The 19,568-nt window shown below is 40.5% G+C and overlaps 1 protein-coding gene across 1 annotated transcript in view; it reads right to left on the bottom strand.

Annotated features, from left to right (window-relative positions):
- The window catches only part of LOC126347401 (DNA damage-binding protein 1), a 167,192-nt gene that overhangs the window by 87,858 nt on the left and 59,766 nt on the right, over positions 1–19,568 (bottom strand). The window contains exon 5 of the mRNA XM_050002267.1: positions 11,783–11,932. Coding sequence (XP_049858224.1) covers positions 11,783–11,932 — 150 coding nt within the window. The remainder of the gene's footprint in view (positions 1–11,782; positions 11,933–19,568) is intronic.

Genomic DNA, 19,568 nt, shown 5'->3' with positions numbered 1-19,568 from the left:
TGCTTCCGACTCAAATCTACAAACAGCGCTCTTGTGCGCTAATGTCAGAGTTATTCCACAAACTTTCCAGTGTTGTACACACTGAAGAGCATCTGCCTCCATAAATTTTTGTTTTGTGTATTTACAGAGAGTCAGGAACTACTAATTTTTGTGGTTTATTTGTATGTAATTTGTGTTGAACAAGTAGACTTACGACAAAATACACTTTCTTCCATAAAATAATTTCTTGTTTCATAATTTGTATTGCTATGATGAAGGATACATGAGTCTGCAAATGACTTGTTTCTTCTGCAAAAGCCACTTGCTAACTTGAAATTTCTGTTTTTATTTGAATTTTAACCATGTGCTCAGTGAATCTCTGTTAAATTAGGAAAGTAATTCTAATATTTGCACATTCTCACACAGTGATTTCCAATTAATCTACTTCAGGGTGTTTGTAATTTGAAACATCAGTATCTAAGCTTTTATACTTCAGTGCTTAACAGATCTACTCTGACTCTTAGTCATAAACTTTAGCATATTTCTTTGTGGGTAATGGTTGGTTTTGACTTTTTCATTGCTACACACTTTATCACTGCTATCACTACTTACCAGTTTTCCTTATTTTTTGTAACTAAACAAGTTTCTGTGAACATATTAGTAAATACTTTTGTGCCTGACCTATTTAGGTGTACACCATCTTTGGCTGTATGAAGAGCTGCATCAAACCAGTCTCAGGACTGAAGACCACAACAACAACAACAACAACAACAACAACAACAACAACAACATCTTTGGCAAGACTCTTTACACTTAGAAATTTGTTGGAATCAATGAATACCAATACTAGTTTATTGCATTGTACTTTAACACTGCCATTTATTTGTTGCAAATAGCTGTCATTTGATCATCTCCCATATGCAGTGTCAATGATTATTAGTCTGGAAGTCATGTAGAGGCCTCTGGCAGTTTGTATTATGTTCCTTGACTAATTGCGATTTTCTCTTTGCTTCAGCCCTTAAGAGAACTTGTTCTCATGGTGATAAAAACACCTTCAGGATTTCTGTTACATTTATCTGTTGTGTCTTCTCTTGAACTTAAAAAGTTTGTGTAAATGGTGAGTCCTGATACCTAGTTGAATGTCAATTCTGGAGTTAGGTGCGACTGTGTTTTTAACAAGGAATCACCTGTAATATAGAGCTCACTGTCTGCCTTCATTCATTCATTTCATTTCCAAGTCCAGTCAGGATTTGCAGAACAAAGCAACTCTAGTGGCCTGTTATTTGCCTCGATCAAGTCCCCTGTTGTGCAAGGTTGTTCCAGTAGAGGTTATATGACCAAGCTGTCCAGATCGTGTATTGTTCCGCACTAACATGACACACCTCCATCACCTAGAAGGGTGTCCCATTTCTGCATGTTGGTCTTGTAGTGGAGGACACCCACCCTACAACTACTGAGTGATCTCTGCTTCTTGGGGTTAGCTCTTCCTCTCCAGGAATATTTGGTGCCAACTTACTCTTCTACCTGGTAATGTGTTTAATCTCCGGTGTTCCCTCCAGTGATTGAGTTCTGGCATAAACCTGTTTCCATGTTTCAGTCAACAGACTACAGGATGACCTTTTAGTGAATGATGGGGATTATTGATCTGCTTTGTCCTCTGCACATTGGCAGCAATGGCGCTTCTGACTGACGGGAGGGTTTCCCCAACACCAGAGTAGATTTGTCGACTAGAGTTGGCTTCATACATTCTGAGAGGATTCAGACAGCCTCACTGAATGCAGTGTCAACCTGCCCAGTGCAAGCAGGTGCACTTCCCACAGGTGAAGTGTACTCTGCAGCACATACAAACAAAGCAAGAGCAAACATTCTCAGAGTATGAGAACTATCTCCCCAGGTGGTGGCTGTGAGCTTCCCCAAAATATTGCTCCTAGCACCAACCTTTGGCTTAGATTTACAGCAATGTTTCGTGCAGTATAGTGTACATTCAAGAGCAACACACAGATATACAGGTGTTAGACCATGCTGAAGTAATTACCGTGCCATATAGCTTACAAGTTGCACAGGGTTTCGCCATTCTGTAGTGAAATGCACACACCTGACTTGTTGGGAAATCCGCCCTTAGATAATCGCCTCTCTTAGCAAAGGCCAAGTGTATCCAATGATAACTTTTCTTCTATCTCTTCAAATCCCTCCCCTTGGGCAGACACTGCTGTACGAGGTGTGATTGGAAAGTTTTAAGAATGGATCTGCTACTACTTACTGGTTTGGCGGGCAGGTACACAGAGGATGGGGAGTGAGTCATTGCCTGGTCCTTGAACGCCCTCTGACAGGAAATAGTGTTTCCTTTATTCAGTTTGTTGTGGCAGCTGGATGATTGCAAGTCTGTCGGGGCTTGTTGCGGGATTCTATCTGCGTGAAAATTAACGTAAAAATGGAGCAACGAGTTTGTGTAAACTTTTGTTTTAAAACCGGGAAACCAGCCTCTGAGCCTCGTGAACTATTAAAAACAGCTTTTGGAGATAATTGTATGAGCCGATCAAATGTTTTTGTCTGGTTCAACAGATTTAAAAATGGCTTCAAATCATTTGACAATGAACCACAGTCTGGCCGTCCTTCCACCTCAAAAACAAATGAAAATGTTGTGACAGTTCGCGACTTAGTGTGCTCTGATTGTAGACTTACAATTAGGGAGATGGCTGATGAACTTAAATTAAGTTTCTGTGCAGTTCATTCAATTTTAACTGAAGATCTGAACACGCGTCTAGTGTCCACAAAATTCATTCCAAAGTGTTATCAAGTGACCAGAGACAATACCAACTTGAAGTGTGCCAAGAACTGATTAATCGGACAAAAAATGACCACTATTTGTTAAATAGGGTAATTGCAGGTGACGAATAATGGGTATATGGATATGATCCTGAAACCAAAGTGCAGTCTTCGCAGTGGAAAACTCCATGTTCACCACAACTGAAAAAAGCACGGCAAAGTCGGTTGACTGTTGGTGATTTTTTTCGATTCTACCGGTATTGTGCATCATGAATTTACCCCTGGAGGACAAACAATTAACCAGGAATACTACATGTGTGTCCTTGAGCATTTGCACGAAAAGGTGATGAAGAGAAGGCCTGCATTGAGGAAAGACAAGAGTTGGGTGCTACACAATGACAATGCTCCAGCTCATTGTGCCTTCTCCATCAATGAGTTTTGACCAAATTCAAAATTCCTGTGCTTCCACACCCGCCATATTCCCCTGATTTGGCCCCTGCGGTCTTCTACCTCTTTCCTAAACTGAAATTTTCACTGAAAGGGAAGCGATTTGACTCTACTGAAGACACCCAAGCAAATACGGAGAGTGTCCTTAACACACTTTAGGAAAAAAATTTCCAGGAATGTTTCCAAAAGTGGAAACATCATTGGAGTTTGTGTGTTCAGTTAGAAGGGAACTAGTTTGAAGGAGATGCATCACAGAAAAATGTAAGTACTACCATTGTACAATTACAAGCCCATCCTTAAAACTTTCCAATCACACCTTGTACTATCAGCATAGATGAAATGTCTGGAGTGTTCTGTACTGGGCTCATCATTAGTGAAAAAATTAAAAAGGACAGCAGGAAGCACCCAGCTTTGAGAGAGGCCATTCTTTTGTATGCACCATTTGCTCTACCTACCCTGGAGAAAGACCTGGAATTTTCTAGTCTGAAGAAGACTGCTTATGAGGGATGTTAGTTGGAAATCACTGATAAGTTGGTAAATTTTCTTCAGCAACTTTCTGTGGTTCCTAGTGTCATAGGCAACTGTAAAGTTGAAGATAGCTCCAGTTATCTTATGTTGTTTGAAACAATCCTTAATGTGTTGAGTGAGGTTCAACATCCGATGGCAGCACGATTTTTCCGGATTAAAAGCCAGTTTGTTAATACATGAAGTTTTCTTCAATTGTGCTATTAATTCAGCTATGAGTAAGATGTTTGAAGATCTTTAGGCAGTGGCATAACAACACTGCATGAAAGCTTTTAGGGTTGCTTAGCTCCTCACCAAGCTTAAGTAGTGTGATCACTTGAGCCTGGAATATATGGCTTAGCTATCCAACTATTCAGCAACCAATACAGTGTGGTCTGACTGAACTTCTCGATCTGTTCTACTCTGAGGTCATTGATGCCAAGAGCTATATTTAATTAAGAGTAGAGACGACTGTCTGCCTTACTAAGATACTTTTTTTCATTTTTAGTGTACATTACAGTAGTCCATTTATGTCTCTTTAGTGTTTTGTCCCTTCAGTTTCTTTTTCTTCCACAATGACAACTGAGTTATTTCTTGTTCAAACTTTGTGTCACTCCCTATTTTTGTAGATTTATATTAAACTACCACTGAGGTCTATTCACAACTACTATGTTTTTCCATGTTTCAATGCAATATTATAGTAATAGGTGTCCCTGTCACAAAGAGGCAACTGAAAGGTCTGAAAATAAATAATTTGTCTGTTCCAGATTGAATCCCAATTCAGTTTTACAGAGAGTTCTCTATAGCAATGACCCCTTACTTATCTTGCATTTACCATGAATCTGTCACCCAGTGCAAAGTTCACAGTTATTGGAAGAAGCACAGGTGGCACCTTTGTATAAGAAGAGTAAAAGAATGGACCTGCTAAGTTGCAGACCAATACCCTTAACACTGGTCGGATGCAGAATTCTTAAATATATTTTAAGTCTGAATACAATACATTTCCTCGAAGGGGTGAATCTGTCCACAAATCAGCATGGATTTTTAAAGCATCTCTCATGCAAAACTGAGATTGTCCCTTTCTCAGATGATATCCTGCAAATCATGAACAGATTCCATATTCTTATATTTCCAGAAAGTGTCCGACAGAGTGCCCCAATGCAAACTGCCCAAGCATACAGAATAGGTTTACAGATGTGCGAGTGGCTCAAAGACTTCTTAAATGGTAGAACCCAGTATGTTATCCGTGGTGGAGAGTGATCATCAGAAACAAGGGTATTGTCAGGAGTGCCTCAAAAAAGTATGAAGTGACCACTCTTGTTCTCTATATACATAAAAGATCTGACAAATAGTGTGAGCAGCAATCTGTCACTGTTGGCTAGTAATGTTTTAGTATACTGGAAAGAATTGTCGTTGACTGACTACAGAAGGAGACAGGATGACTCTGACAAAATTACTATTTGGTGTGATGAAAATGTGAAAAACAACCCTTTAATGTTTGAACACAGTATTAGAGGTGTGCTACCTGACACAGTTATGTTGAGTAAGTATTTAGGGATAGTGCTAAAAAGCAATATGAAATGAAACAAGCACTTAAGGATAATGAGAGGGAAGCAAAGGTCGACTTCAGTTTATTGTGAGAATTCTATTAAAGTGTAGGTCATCTATGTAGGAGGCCACATATGGAACACTTGGGCAATCCATTCTTGAGTACTGCTAGAGTGTTTGGGATTCTCATCAGGTCAGAGTAAAGGAAGACATTGAAGTAATTCAGATGCGTGCTGCAAGATTTGTTATTTGTTACTGGTAGGTTTTATCAACAAGTGAGTGTTACAGAGATGATTCATAAAGTAAAATGGGACTTTGTGGAGGGAAGACAATATTCTCTTCATGAAACATAATTGAAAAACTTTAGAGAATAGGCACTTTCAGCTGACTGCAGAACAATTCTACTGCTGCCAACATATATTTCACATTATGATGGCGAGGATGTGATAAGAGAAGTTAGGGCTTGTGCAGAGGCATATAGACAGCCATTTTTCTCTTGCTCCATTTGTGAGTGGAACAGTAGTGGTACAAGGTACTCTCTGTCATACACCATACGGTGGCTTGTGTGGTACATATGTAGATGTAAATTAATGCAATGTTTTCCTTCTTTAGCAATGACTGCTTTTCCTAAGACGATAAGGACACAAATATTTTTTTCTTTAGAACTTGATGCAGAAGATATTTGCACATTCGTGTAATTTATACAGTTGAGGGATGTCCACAGAATATTGTTAACAAGTTTCACCCACACTTTTGTGGGCTTGTCATGTTACTGAAATTTGCTCAAGGCACTATATTCCTTCAACTACCTTTTTTTGAATTTCTTCCACATGGAACCATTTAATTTCAACTGTTTTTGGAGTGTTTTGTGACTACACAATCCTAATTGCACAATCTTTACACTCAATAACTGCAACTTGGGAAGTACCTCCTCTCTTTGTACTTTATGGCAGTAACTTCCATCAGCTCATCCTAAGAGATTCATATAACCTCTTTCTAATTAATGGAAAATCTCATATAAAGATGTGAAACAATTACTAACAAAGAGATAGAGGGGCTGGCCAGTACTTACCTCAGCTCAGTACAGCCGATAGAAACACAAAAAACAACTGAAAATTTAAGCTCCTAGCTTTCGGAATAAATGTTCCTTCATCAGGGAGGAGAGAGGGGAAAGAAAGGGAAGAAGGGAAAGTGGATTTAGTTACTCACAACCCAGGTTATGAAGCAACAGGGAAAGGAAAACAGGGAAGGTAGCAAGGATGGAGGCATGGTTGTCAGAGGGAAGCCAAAGATATTCTACTGCAGGTACTGTGCCAGCTTCAAACCGAAGAGGATGCATACAGAAGTAAAGAGGTGTATAGTATAAAGATGTAGGATGGAAAGATGCATGAATGGCTAAAGAGGAAAGGGAAAGAGGAGAAGACTGAAAAGAAAATGGGAGTGAGGTTGTTTAACGTAGGTTTAGTCCAGGGGGATGGCGGGATGAAAGGATGTGCTGGAGTGCAAGTTCCCATCTCCGCAGTTGGGTGAACCCAATATTATCCTGGCCTCGAATACATCAATAAATTACTCCGCCAGGGATATGACTTTCTCAAGTCAACCCCTGAAATGAGATCATCCCTTGACAAAATTCTCCCCACACCACCCAGAGTTGCCTTTCGTCGTCCCCCTAACCTCCGTAACATCCTTGTTAAACACTGCAATATTCCCAGACTACCTTCTCTACCCAGCGGTTCCTACCCCTGCAACCGACCCCGCTGCAAAACCTGCCCCATGCATCCCCCCACAACCACCTACTCCAGCCCCGCTACTAGGAAAACATACACAATTCAAGGCAGGGCCACGTGTGAGACTACACATGTCGTTTATCAGCTGACATGCCTGCACTGCACAGCCTTTTACATCGGTATGACAACAACTAAACTGGCTGAGCGCATGAACGGACACAGACGAACTGTCCGCCTAGGAGATGTCCAATACCCAGTAGCGGAGCATGCCCTCCAGCATAATTCTAGGGACCTAGGAACCTGCTACACTGTATGTGCCATTTGGCTTCTCCCACCCAACACCAGTCCCTCTGAACTGCGGAGATGGGAACTTGCACTCCAGCACATCCTTTCATCCCGCCATCCCCCTGGACTAAACCTACGTTAAACAACCTCACTCCCATTTACTTTTCAGTCTTCTCCTCTTTCCCTTTCCTCTTTAGCCATTCATGCATCTTTCCATCCTACATCTTTATACTATACACCTCTTTACTTCTGTATGCATCCTCTTTGGTTTGAAGCTGGCACAGTACCTGCAGTAGAATATCTTTGGCTTCCCTCTGACAACCATGCCTCCATCCTTGCTACCTTCCCTGTTTTCCTTTCCCTGTTGCTTCATAACCTGGGTTGTGAGTAACTAAATCCACTTTCCCTTCTTCCCTTTCTTTCCCCTCTCTCCTCCCTGATGAAGGAACATTTATTCCGAAAGCTAGGAGCTTAAATTTTCGGTTGTTTTTTGTGTTTCTATTGGCTGTACTGAGCTGAGGTAAGTACTGGCCAGCCCCTCTCTCTCTTTGTTAGTAATTATATAACCTCTTTCCTTAGTTCCGATGACATTGCATGCAAAGTGACAGTGTTCTGCACTGGTGAATGTGGTTCACTAGGCCCCAAAGCTGCTTTATACCTCAGAATGTTTCGTATCAATCAATCCCTTTTTTTACTCAGGTTGTGCAATTACTGTCTTTTCTTCTAGATTCAACTCATTAGTTACTCAATTTACCCACATTATATTCAGCATTCTTCTATACAACAATGCTTCAAAAGCTCTACTCTCTTCTGGCCTCCACTGTTCATTGTTCGTGTTTCACGTGCATGTGAGACTATATTCCACACATATACACTATGTGATCAAAAGTATCTGGACATCCCCAAAAACATTCGTTTTTCATATTAGGTGCATTGTGCTGCCACCTACTGCGATGTAGTCCATATCAGCGACCTCGGTAGTGGAAATGGAAATGAGTGTTTGGCATTATTGACCGAGAGGCCCCTTACGGGGCAGGTCCGGCCACCTTGGTGCCGCATTGGGCCACCTGTGCGCTGGATGGGGATGAAATGATGATGAAGACAACACAACACCCAGTCCCTGAGCAGAGAAAATCCCCGACCTAGCCGAAAATCAAACCCGGGCCCGTAGGACGGCAATCCGTCAAGCTGACCACTCGGCTATTGAGGCGGACACCTCAGTAGTCATTAGATATTGTGAGAGAGCAGAATATGGTGCTCCGCAGAACTCACGGACTTCGAACGTGGTCAAATCATTGGATGTCACTTGTGTCATACATCGGTATGAGCGATTTTCACACTCCTAAACAGTCCTAGGTCCATTGTTTCCAATATGATAGTGAAGTGGGAATGTGAAGGGACATGTACAGCGCAAAACCATACAGGCCAACCTCATCTGTTGACTGACAGAGACAGCTGACAGTTGAAGAGGGTCATAATGTGTAATAGGCAGACATCTATCCAGACCATCACACAGGAATTTCAAACTGCATCAGTATCCACTGCAAGTACTATGACAGTTAGGCGGGAGGTCAGAAAACTTGGATTTCATGGTTGAGCGGATGCTCATAACCCACACATCACGCTGGTAAATGCCAAACAATGCCTCACTTGGTGTAAGGAGCATAAACATTGGACAATTGAACAGGGGAAATACATCGTGTGGAATGACAAATCATGGTACACAATATGGCGATCCAATGGCAGGGTGGGGGTATGGTGAAAGCCCGGTGAATGTCATCTGCCAGTGTGTGTAGTGCCGGCAGTAACATTTGGAGGAGGTGGTGTTATGGTGTGGTCATGTTTTTCATGGAGGGAGCTTGCACCTCTTGTTGTTTTGTGTGGCACTATCACAGCACAGGCCTACTTTGGTTTTTTTAAGCACTTTCTTGCTTCCCTCTGTGTTGAAAGATGCGATCGCCATCCCCAAATTGCTCCTGAACAATCTACCACCTGTTCATAATGCACGGCCTGTGACGGAGTTGTTACATGACAATACCATCCCTGGAATGGACTGGTCTGCTCATAGTCCTGACCTGGATCATACAGAAAACCTTTGGGATGTTTTGGAACGCCAACTTCATGCCAGGCCTCACCAACTGACGTCAATACCTCTCCTCAGTGCAGCACTCCATGAAAAATAGGCTGTGATTCCCCAAAAAACCTTCCAGCACCTGACTGAATGTACGCCAGCATCAAGGCTAAGGGTGGGCCAACACCATATTGAATTCCAGCATTACCAATGGAGGGCACCACAAATGTGTAAGTCACTTTCAGCCAGGTGTACGGATACTTTTAATCACATAGTGTACCTTCACAAAAGACTTCCTAAATTTAAATTTATGCTCGATGTTAATAAATTTCTCCAATTCAGTCTGCATCACTCAATTTATCTGTCATTATAGGTTAACTGTCTTGAGCTGACTGCAATGTAATTAAAAAGAATTACACCAGACGCGTATCGTTTTTATTTATGAAGTATCTTCTGTGGCATTCTGTAAATGGGATACATACAATTGTACATTAATTTTTTATTCTTTTGCGTTAAAAACAGTGTTTCCTTTATGAAGTTAGTTTGTAAGCTACTTATATTGTTTCTTTAATAATCTGCACCTTCCCCTCTTGCTAGCAGTGGTTGTCGTCGACAAGCTTCATTTTACATCTGCAGGTTTTGGCATTTTGTATTATTTCTGCGCTGTGCTATTTATAATTGACTTTCTTAACTGTTTTTCATTCATCACTGCTACTGTGAGCGAGACAGAGAGAGAGAGAGAGAGAGAGAGAGAGAGAGAGAGAGAGAGAGAGAGAGAGAGAGAGAGTTAATGAAATTGTTTTGTATGTAGATACCTCCCTTGGAAAATATACCACCCCTCTCACAAGTCTATCTACATACAAGACAATTTCAATAACACTCACTCCCACTCTCTCTAACACACACACACACACACACACACACACACACACACACACACACACACAGTTTCCTAGGTTGGCAACACTCACAATGTGAACAAAAACAAACGAATAGGCATATACACTGTAGCAGTGATGAATGGAAAACAGTTAAGAAAGTAAATTATAAATAGTGTAGTTCAGAAATAATACACTCCCTTTAATATCCTCTGACTCTCAAAACTGTAGACTGTTTTCTATAAAAGTTGTGGATAACTTTTTGCTCCTGTATTTCACCCCTAATAACTTTGTAATTATAAAGAGTGCACTCAAGTCAACATGGTCAAAGGGTTTTCTAAATCTACAAATGCCACTCTAAGAATACAACCATCTCCCAATTTATCAAGTTTGCTGATAACGCTGTGCGTGTATGGGAAGTTGACATCATTGACTGACTGTAGGAGGATACAGGATGGCTTAGACAGAATTTCTAGGTGTAATGATGAATTACAGCTTGCTCTTAATGTAGAAAAATGTGAGTTAATACAAATAAGCAGGAGAAAAAACTCTTGTAACGTTCAAATATGCCAATTAGTAGTGTGCTGCTTGTGAAAGTCCCATCAATTAAATATCTGGGTGTAATGTTGCAAAGTGATATGAAATGGAGGAGCACATCAGAGTGGTGGTATGAAAGGCAAATTGTCAACTTTGTTTTATTGGAAGCATTTTGGGAAAGTGTGGCTCATCTATAAGGGATACAATGTACAAGAGACCCATTCATGAGTACTGTCAAATGTTTGGGATTCCCACCAGGTTGGATGAAAGGAAGACATCAAAGCAATTCGGAAGCATGCTGTTGATTTGTTATCAGTAGGTTCAATCAGCACACAGGTATTTTGGAGATGCTTTGTGAAAAATGGGAGTCCTTGGAGGGAACATGACATTCTTTTCATAAGGCACTATTGAGGAAATTTAAAGAAATGATTTTTGAGGCTGACTGCAGAATGATTCTTCTGCCGCCTATGTACATTTCACACAATGACCAAAAATGGTACGATTGTAGAAATTCAAGAAAAAAAAAAGGCATGCTGCCAACGAATGAGGTGTTTCCTACCCTCCTGGAATAGATGTCCCATTCTTGCAAATACCAATGACACATGATAAAAAAAAACTCAATTTATATGATAACTGTCACTTCGGCATAGCAGTTCTCTTGATGTGGCTCAAACAGGTAGAGGTTGTTTATGAATGGTACAAAGCTATTTACATGTCTTACATCATATCTGCTTATGTAAAGGGCCAACTGCCAGTTTTTGCAACAAATATCAATCACCTGCATATCCTCTGGTTAAAAAACAAACAGATTTTCCCCAATAATTTAATTCTGCTCTTTGGCATGCATCAAAGTAATATTAATAGACTATTTTATTGCCATGGATGTCATTAGGGTCAACAGGATGGCACTTTAAGTACAGGATGAGAGAGGAAGGGGGTTAGATTACCAAAAAGTCATACACAATTTGCTAACTGTCTCTTAATGATGGACATATACTGCTATGAAACTTGCTTAATAACACTGGTACACAGAAAATTACCTTGATGACAGGTGGAGCAACAGCCACATATGTATTGCCATCATGATAAAGAATTGACTCCTGTCCTATAATGATAGCACCACATAGTGGTTCAGGAACTGGGATGACCATAGAAGCCTCTGTTTCAACATTGTCTTGTTTCCATGGCATCTGTAAAAATTCTCCACATAAGAACATATAAACTGTACACAAATGCAAAAATAAAGATTCTATACTGTATTCAAAAAGTTAGCTTTAACATTTCTGTTGCAGTTTCTGCTTAATTGTTTTCTCTTTGATTTTTTAAATAATAGTGCAGTTTATATCATTGCAACATCATCTCTCATTGCCAAATTGTTTAACTGCACTGACAATAAAGCTGGGGAATGCTGTGTAGATGAATACTGTCACTAAACAGATCACAAATAGTTTTGCTATATGTGCATGAGGTGTGAATGCCATTTTTAGTGAATGGTTGGTCAGAAGAGTGAAATACTGGTGAATGCAGATCAGACAACAACCTAAATGTGACACACACAACTGGAGTTTTTGCTATGTAGACAGAGGGGCTCAACAGACACACCACATGGGCTGGGTGTAGGCCTGCTAATGTAGGTACCAGTGGCCTATCTTGTCCATTCACTGTGGATAGTCTCAATGATCCTGAAATACGTACAAGCTCTGTTTACTAATGAAGATGACTTGTAGCTTGGCCACTTCCAGATATTATGTACATTGTTTTTAACCAGATTATGTATGATAGGTCAATTTGTTATCAAACACTTACTGATAGAAATTTACAGGCTCTTTCAAGCCTATGATGCTACCCTCACGCTTATGATGCTACCATTTTCAACACAGATCAATTTCATGATATAAGACAATGCACACTGTTTCCACTGGTAGGTATTTGAGGTCAATGAGCAGTTCATTCCCCCAGCATATTTAATTGCAATTGCAACAAGCATATAGCTCTTGGAGGACCAAAATGTAGCCACTGTTCACCGATAAGGACTGTACTTGCACCCTTATCATGCTGCTAATGGCTACAGCAGAGGTGATTATCCTAAGGATACTTACTTGGGGGGGGGGGGGGGAGGGGGGGCAGGAAATATAGAAAATTATAGGCCACTCTCACTGCTCTTGCGCTTTGCAAAAATAATAGAAACTATTGTGAAAGATAGACTTATGAGCTACTTAAATAAGCACAACCTCCTAGCCAAGGACCAGTTTGGATTCCGAACAGGGAAAGTCACAGAAGCAGCAACAACATATCTCACTAAATATATCCTAGAAGCACTCACTAAAGGAAACTATACAACAGGTATATTTCTCGATATAACCAAAGCTTTTGACACAGTGGATCACGAAAGATTGTTCGTTAAGCTAAATGAACTGGGAATAAGGGGGATTGTAAAAATATTGTTCCAGTCGTATCTAGAAAATAGAATACAGATGACTGAAATAACACATTTATCATGTAATTCCAACTGTATTGGAAAACATATTTCTGACACCAAACATATAAATATAGGTGTACCACAGGGTAGTGTACTAGGTCCAGTACTATTTTTAATTAATATTAATGATTTCCCACAAAGTATAAAGCATGGGCATACAATATTGTTTGCAGATAACTGTGCTAATCAGTGACACATCACATGTACATCTAAGAGAGAAAGCTAAAGAAACACTAAAAATTGTATATGAGTGGGCAGCTAATAACAAAGTCACACTTAATATTAAGAAAAAAAGTGCTGTGAACTTTTACATAAATAAAAAACCATATTATAATAACCTGAAGTTAGGTAATGAAACCATACAATGGGTGGAAAGCACAAAATTTCTTGACATGCGAGTTGATAGTCAGCTGAAGTGGGAAAACCTGTAAAAATACTTCATAACATAATCTCTACAGCATGCTATGCCCTCAAAGTTCCTACTTCAGCATGCGATATTTCATGTATTAAATCAGTATACTTTGCGTATATCCACTATGTTAGTAGTTATGGTATAATATTCTGGGGAGTGAACAGGAAAAATATCGAAGCTATATTCAAATTGCAGAAAAGGGCAGTACTTATAATGACCAAGAGTGGCAGCATGGCTCACTGCCTTGAACTTTTTAAAATGCTGGGAATCTTAACTGTCTCATGTGAATATATTTTTTAGAATGTTATTTACATTAAAAAAGAATGGACAATATGTTAACAATGGTTCTGTACATGGTTACAAAACTAGGAACTGCAGTAATTTGCATCTGGATAGAAAAAATTAAGTTAAAACACAACAGTCTACTGTACAATGCCATCAAGTTATATAATAAATTACCGCAAAACATAAAAGACAGAGACAATCTCCTCCTCCAAAGAGAAACTAAACTTTTTTACAAAATAAAAGTTACTATACGGTAATGGAGGACTTGAGTTAAAAAAGGTTCTGTGTTCAACTATATGGAGAAATAATAATTATATAAGACTGAAAAATGTAAATTAGATAATAAGAAAATTTCACTGTCAACTATTGTGTAAGAAATAAATTTAAACTGTTAAATTGTCTATTATACAATGAAGAAATCCATACAATGTAAATTGTTTCATGGATTAATAAAAAATCAAATCAAATCCTTTCCTTTAGAATCCATATACCTACTCCCAAATCCAAATAAGGTCAATAGGTCGGAGACTATGGATCATGTGCAGTCATAGCAGAATGGAGCTCAGTATGGAGCTGCAGCACAATTTTCTATTCAGGTATGTTAGTTTCTCAATGAACAATTTTGAGGCTACTGGATTGTGTGTTGTTCAGCAGCATCTCCAGCGTCATTCAAATGGCCACTACAAAGCTCAGACCTTATCATGCCAAGACAACTCACTATATCAAGTCCTCAAAACATTGCGGAAGACACGGATAGGTACAGATCTCTGTGCAAGTATGATGGTGTACATACATATCTGATGGATACACTGTTTTCATATGGAAGTACTCCAATAAACAGTATACTTTGACCTATGTGGTACGGGGACTCCTCAGACACAATACAGGTTCGGCATCTATAACTGTTACATCCACAGTTGGACCACGAAGTTATCTGAATATACTGATAAAAGTGTTGCAGTCTTTACAAACAATATCCTGACCAGCTAGTCCTACACAAATTTCCTCAGCATTTCTTCCCATAAGCCCAATGGCGACACAAACAGTTACTCCTTCATCACTCCGGTTTTGAAAAGCAACAACATACCTCTTGAAATGTTCAGCTACCTCCTGTCCTAAAATGATAGACATACTACAAAAAACTCTAGACCCACATCCTTCAGCCTGTAGGTGGTACTCAGCCACTCATCAGCCTAATGAGTTCACACTTTCAGCAACATTTATAAACAAAAGGTGTAAGCACTGAACATCAGGGGCACCTACAGGGGTCAGACGACAGCATGGACGTACTGCGAGGAATACATGCTTGAATATAAATGCAGATGCCAGCGAATCCTCCAGTTGTGCTCTTGTATTTGACCACCGTAAGATCCCCACCTTACTCTTCTCTGCTATCTTCATGGTCACAGTAGATAATTACTTTTAAGTTAGTCAATATATTCCAGGTCAGAAAGGAACCTTGTTGTCATGTTAGAGGCTTGGTACAATCACGATCTGAGATGGTTTTCAGTGATAGTTATAAATGTGTTCTGTCACAAATATGCAGATTTATTAAATGTGACAATAAGACACACTTTCCACAGTCTAATATTCAGTAAAATATGTCATTAATGTTGTGGCATCTGCCAATTAGAGCACATAATGAGCATACAAGCATTCATATGTCTTATGCAAAAGCAAGCTTACCAGCCATTACCGGCTCTTAACACAACTTGCAGCTGCTAACATGCTGCATATTATTGTATCAGCCTTTAACAAACTTTACACTACAAAAGACCCTTGCTGAATGTACTTGATACATTGCAAGTGTCAGTCATGATCAGAACGGACATATTGTTGGTGCTCGTAACCAAGGCAGCTGAAGTGACCAGTATTTCAAGTGGCATGCTATTGAAGATTTATATTGCATAGAGGGAGAGCAGGAAATCAGCATCTGCTACATCACACAGCAGATGAAAGTGCTAGTTGAGTGACCCTTACAGACAGTCACTGAAGAGGATTGTAAATTGAAAAAAAGAAGACAATGACAGCTGCAAAATTCACTGCAGAACCAAATGCTGCGCAGATGAAGGGAACTCTGCAAGCCGGAAACTGCAGGGCAAGATGGAATTTCAAAACCATAAATCAGTGATGTGAACGCCCATAACAGGAAAATGTGGTGTCCAAGCCTTAAAACAAGAACTATGGAGCAATGAAAGAAAGTCATTTGGTGAGATGAGACTTGTTCCACACTGCTTCCAATTTCTGGCCGAGTTTATGTCCCAATGTCCCAAGTGTGAAACACGAAGGGGATTCAGTAATGATTTGAGCAGCCATATGGTATTCCATAGGCCCCCATGGACACACTGCAAGGTTGGATTACTGCCCAGGATTATGTGACCATTTTGGTTCATCAGGTCCATCACATGGTACAATGTTTGTTCCTCAATGGAGATGTTATGTTCCACGACAACAGATCCCAAGTTCACACAGCTCACAGCTTCTGTGACTGAGTATGAGGATGAATGGTCACATCTCCCCTAGCCACCACAGTCACCTGATCTCAATGTCACTGAGCATTTGCTGTCTACTTTGGAGAGAAGGGTGCATATTGCTATCAACCTTCATCATCATTACCTGAACTTGCCACTATTTTGCAGGAAGAAAGTGTAAGTTTCTCTTGAAAACCATAAAGAATCTGTATTTCCATTCAGAGATAACAGAAAGCTATTTTCAATGCCCAAGGTTTTCCTGCACTGTATCAGGCATGGCAATGCATTGTGTTTATGGTGTTTCCATATTTCTGACCACCCCCATACTTTTTGGTGTCATGGATGGCTTACACCACAGGCATCAGCTTTGGATGTGACAACCCAGCTAGCTGGTATAAGCCTCATCATCTCATGCCAGCGTCCAAGTCAAGACTCAATCGTACTCCTGGAGCCAGTGGCTAGGCTAGTGACGTTATTATCTTCATACACTCAGCAACCAGTCACTTTTCCTGGATCCAATGGCAGAGATTCAAATGCCCCTTCGCCCCTGTCAGTCCCAGCAAAACCTTGGTAATGTAAGACAGTATGACGAAACGGATGGATTTCTCAACATGTAGTGGAAATGTTGAGTCACAGACAGGCACAACAAAAAGACTGCTAACCAAGTAAGCTTTTGACCAAACATTTTCTGCTGAATTAAGCAACACACACACACACACACAAGTGCAACTCGACAGGGAGCATGCATGCGTGTGTGTGTGTGTGTGTGTGTGTGTGTGTGTGTGTGTGTGTGTGTGTGTACATATTAACTTTACTGAGCCTTAACTGTAACAAAGACTTTTTTCTAGTGAAAATCTGAGTTACACATTTGTGAATGTTCAACCTTTCAATCATGCGCAAGTGCTGCCAGCAGTTGGATATCACTATGGAAACATCAGCAAGTCAATGTAGCAGTGCACAGCAACTTGTGACCAACAGAATACACTGTATAATTGAATATTGTTATTGTTATTTTGCAAGGTAATTATTGAATGATCATTACTATTTATCGCAATGAAGAATATTTTATGATTAGTTATTTTAGTCCACAAACTGAAGCCAAGCATACAAGGTACTTTTTGAGAACGTCCACATTTTTGAATAAATCTTGCACCTAAAATCATTAACAAATCACCTATGAACATTACCACATAAAGAAAAATTTTCGTTCCTCCAGAAAAAATTCCGGTCTGAAAGTGTTAATTCAGAAGAAGGCTTATTGGCTGAAAGCTAAAGTGTTTAGCACTCTGTTTGTTGCACCTGTCTGTGACTCAACATTTCCACTACTTGATGAGTACCAGTCTATCCTTTTCATGAAGTTGTCATTATTCCAGTCTGAATTTTCCTTGATAATTTTTCTTATATGAAGTAATGACAACACCATCAGCTGTATTTACTGGTTTTAATCATACACAGCTGGTTTTGGTATTACAATACACCATCTTCAGGTCCCTCTACGACTCTGGGTGATAACACTGACATCAGGAATCATCAAAAGTAAAGTCAATCCGTTGGTGACAAATGCACCAAAAACAATATTAAGTTTTGTATATAGGGAAACATTCCATGTGGCAAAATATAACTAAAAACAAAGTTGATGTGACTTACCAAACAAAAGTGCTGGCAGGTCGATAGATACACAAACAAACACAAACATACACATAAAATTCAAGCTTTCGCAACCAACGGTTGCTTCGTCAGGAAAGAGGGAAGGAGAGGGAAAGACGAAAGGATGTGGGTTTTAAGGGAGAGGGTAAGGAGTCATTCCAATACCGGGAGTGGAAAGACTTACCTTAGGGGGAAAGAAGGATAGGTATACACTCGCACACACACATATATCCATCCGCACATACACAGACACAAGCAGACATTTGTAAAGGCAAAGATTTTGGGCAGAGATGTCAGTCGAGGCGGAAGTACAGAGGCAAAGATGTTGTTGAAAGACAGGTGCGGTATGAGCGGCAGCAACTTGAAATTAGCGGAGGTTGAGGCCTGGTGGATAACCAGAAGAGAGGATATACTGAAGGGCAAGTTCCCATCTCTGGAGTTCTGACAGGTTGGTGTTAGTGGGAAGCATCCAGATAACCCGGACGGTGTAACACTGTGCCAAGATGTGCTGGCCATGACCCAAGGCATGTTTAGCCACAAGGTGATCCTTATTACCAACAAACACAGTCTGCCTGTGTCCATTCATGCAAATGGACAGTTTGTTGCTGGTCATTCCCACATAGAAAGCCTCACAGTGTAGGCAGGTCAGTTGGTAAATCACATGGGTGCTTTCACACGTGGCTTTGCCTTTGATCATGTACACTTTCCGGGTTACAGGACTGGAGTAGGTGGTGGTGGGAGGGTGCATGGAACAGGTTTTACACGGGGGGCGGTTACAAGGGTAGGAGCCAGAGGGTAGGGAAGGTGGTTTGGGGATTTCATAGGGATGAACTAAGAGGTTACCAAGGTTAGGTGGACGGCAGAAAGACACTCTTGGTGGAGTGGGGAGGATTTCATGAAGGATTGATCTCATTTCAGGGCAGGATTTAAGGAAGTTGTATCCCTGCTGGAGAGCCACATTCAGTGTCTGATCCAGTACCGGAAAGTATCCTGTCACAAGTGGGGCACTTTTGTGGTTCTTCTGTGGGAGGTTCTGGGTTTGAGGGGATGAGGAAATGGCTCTGGTTATTTGCTTCTGTACCAGGTTGGGAGGGTAGTTGCGGGATGCGAAAGCTGTTTTCAGGTTGTTGGTGTAATGGTTCAGGGATTCCGGACTGGAGCAGATTCGTTTGCCACGAATACCTAGGCTGTAGGGAAGGGACTGTTTGATGTGGAATGGGTGGCAGCTGTCATAATGGAGGTACTGTTGCTTGTTGGTGGGTTTGATGTGGACGGACGTGTTGAAGCTGGCCATTGGACAGATGGAGGTCAACGTCAAGGAAAGTGGCATGGGATTTGGAGTAGGACCAGGTGAATCTATATTATCTTCTACAAAATGTGTGGTGATCCCAATTCAACATTATCACCCAGAGTCATAGAGTGATCTGAAGATGGTGTATTATAACACCAAAACTGGTTGCACATGAACAAATCCAGTAAATATAGTTGGTGGTGGTGGTGGTAGTGTTACTTCATGTAACAGTTGTTGTCCC

Source organism: Schistocerca gregaria, chromosome 1 (assembly GCF_023897955.1).
Source record: "Schistocerca gregaria isolate iqSchGreg1 chromosome 1, iqSchGreg1.2, whole genome shotgun sequence".
Classification (NCBI taxonomy): domain Eukaryota; kingdom Metazoa; phylum Arthropoda; class Insecta; order Orthoptera; family Acrididae; genus Schistocerca; species Schistocerca gregaria.
The sequence above is the reverse complement of the archived record's forward strand: the minus strand, read 5'-3'. Positions and strand labels throughout refer to the sequence as shown.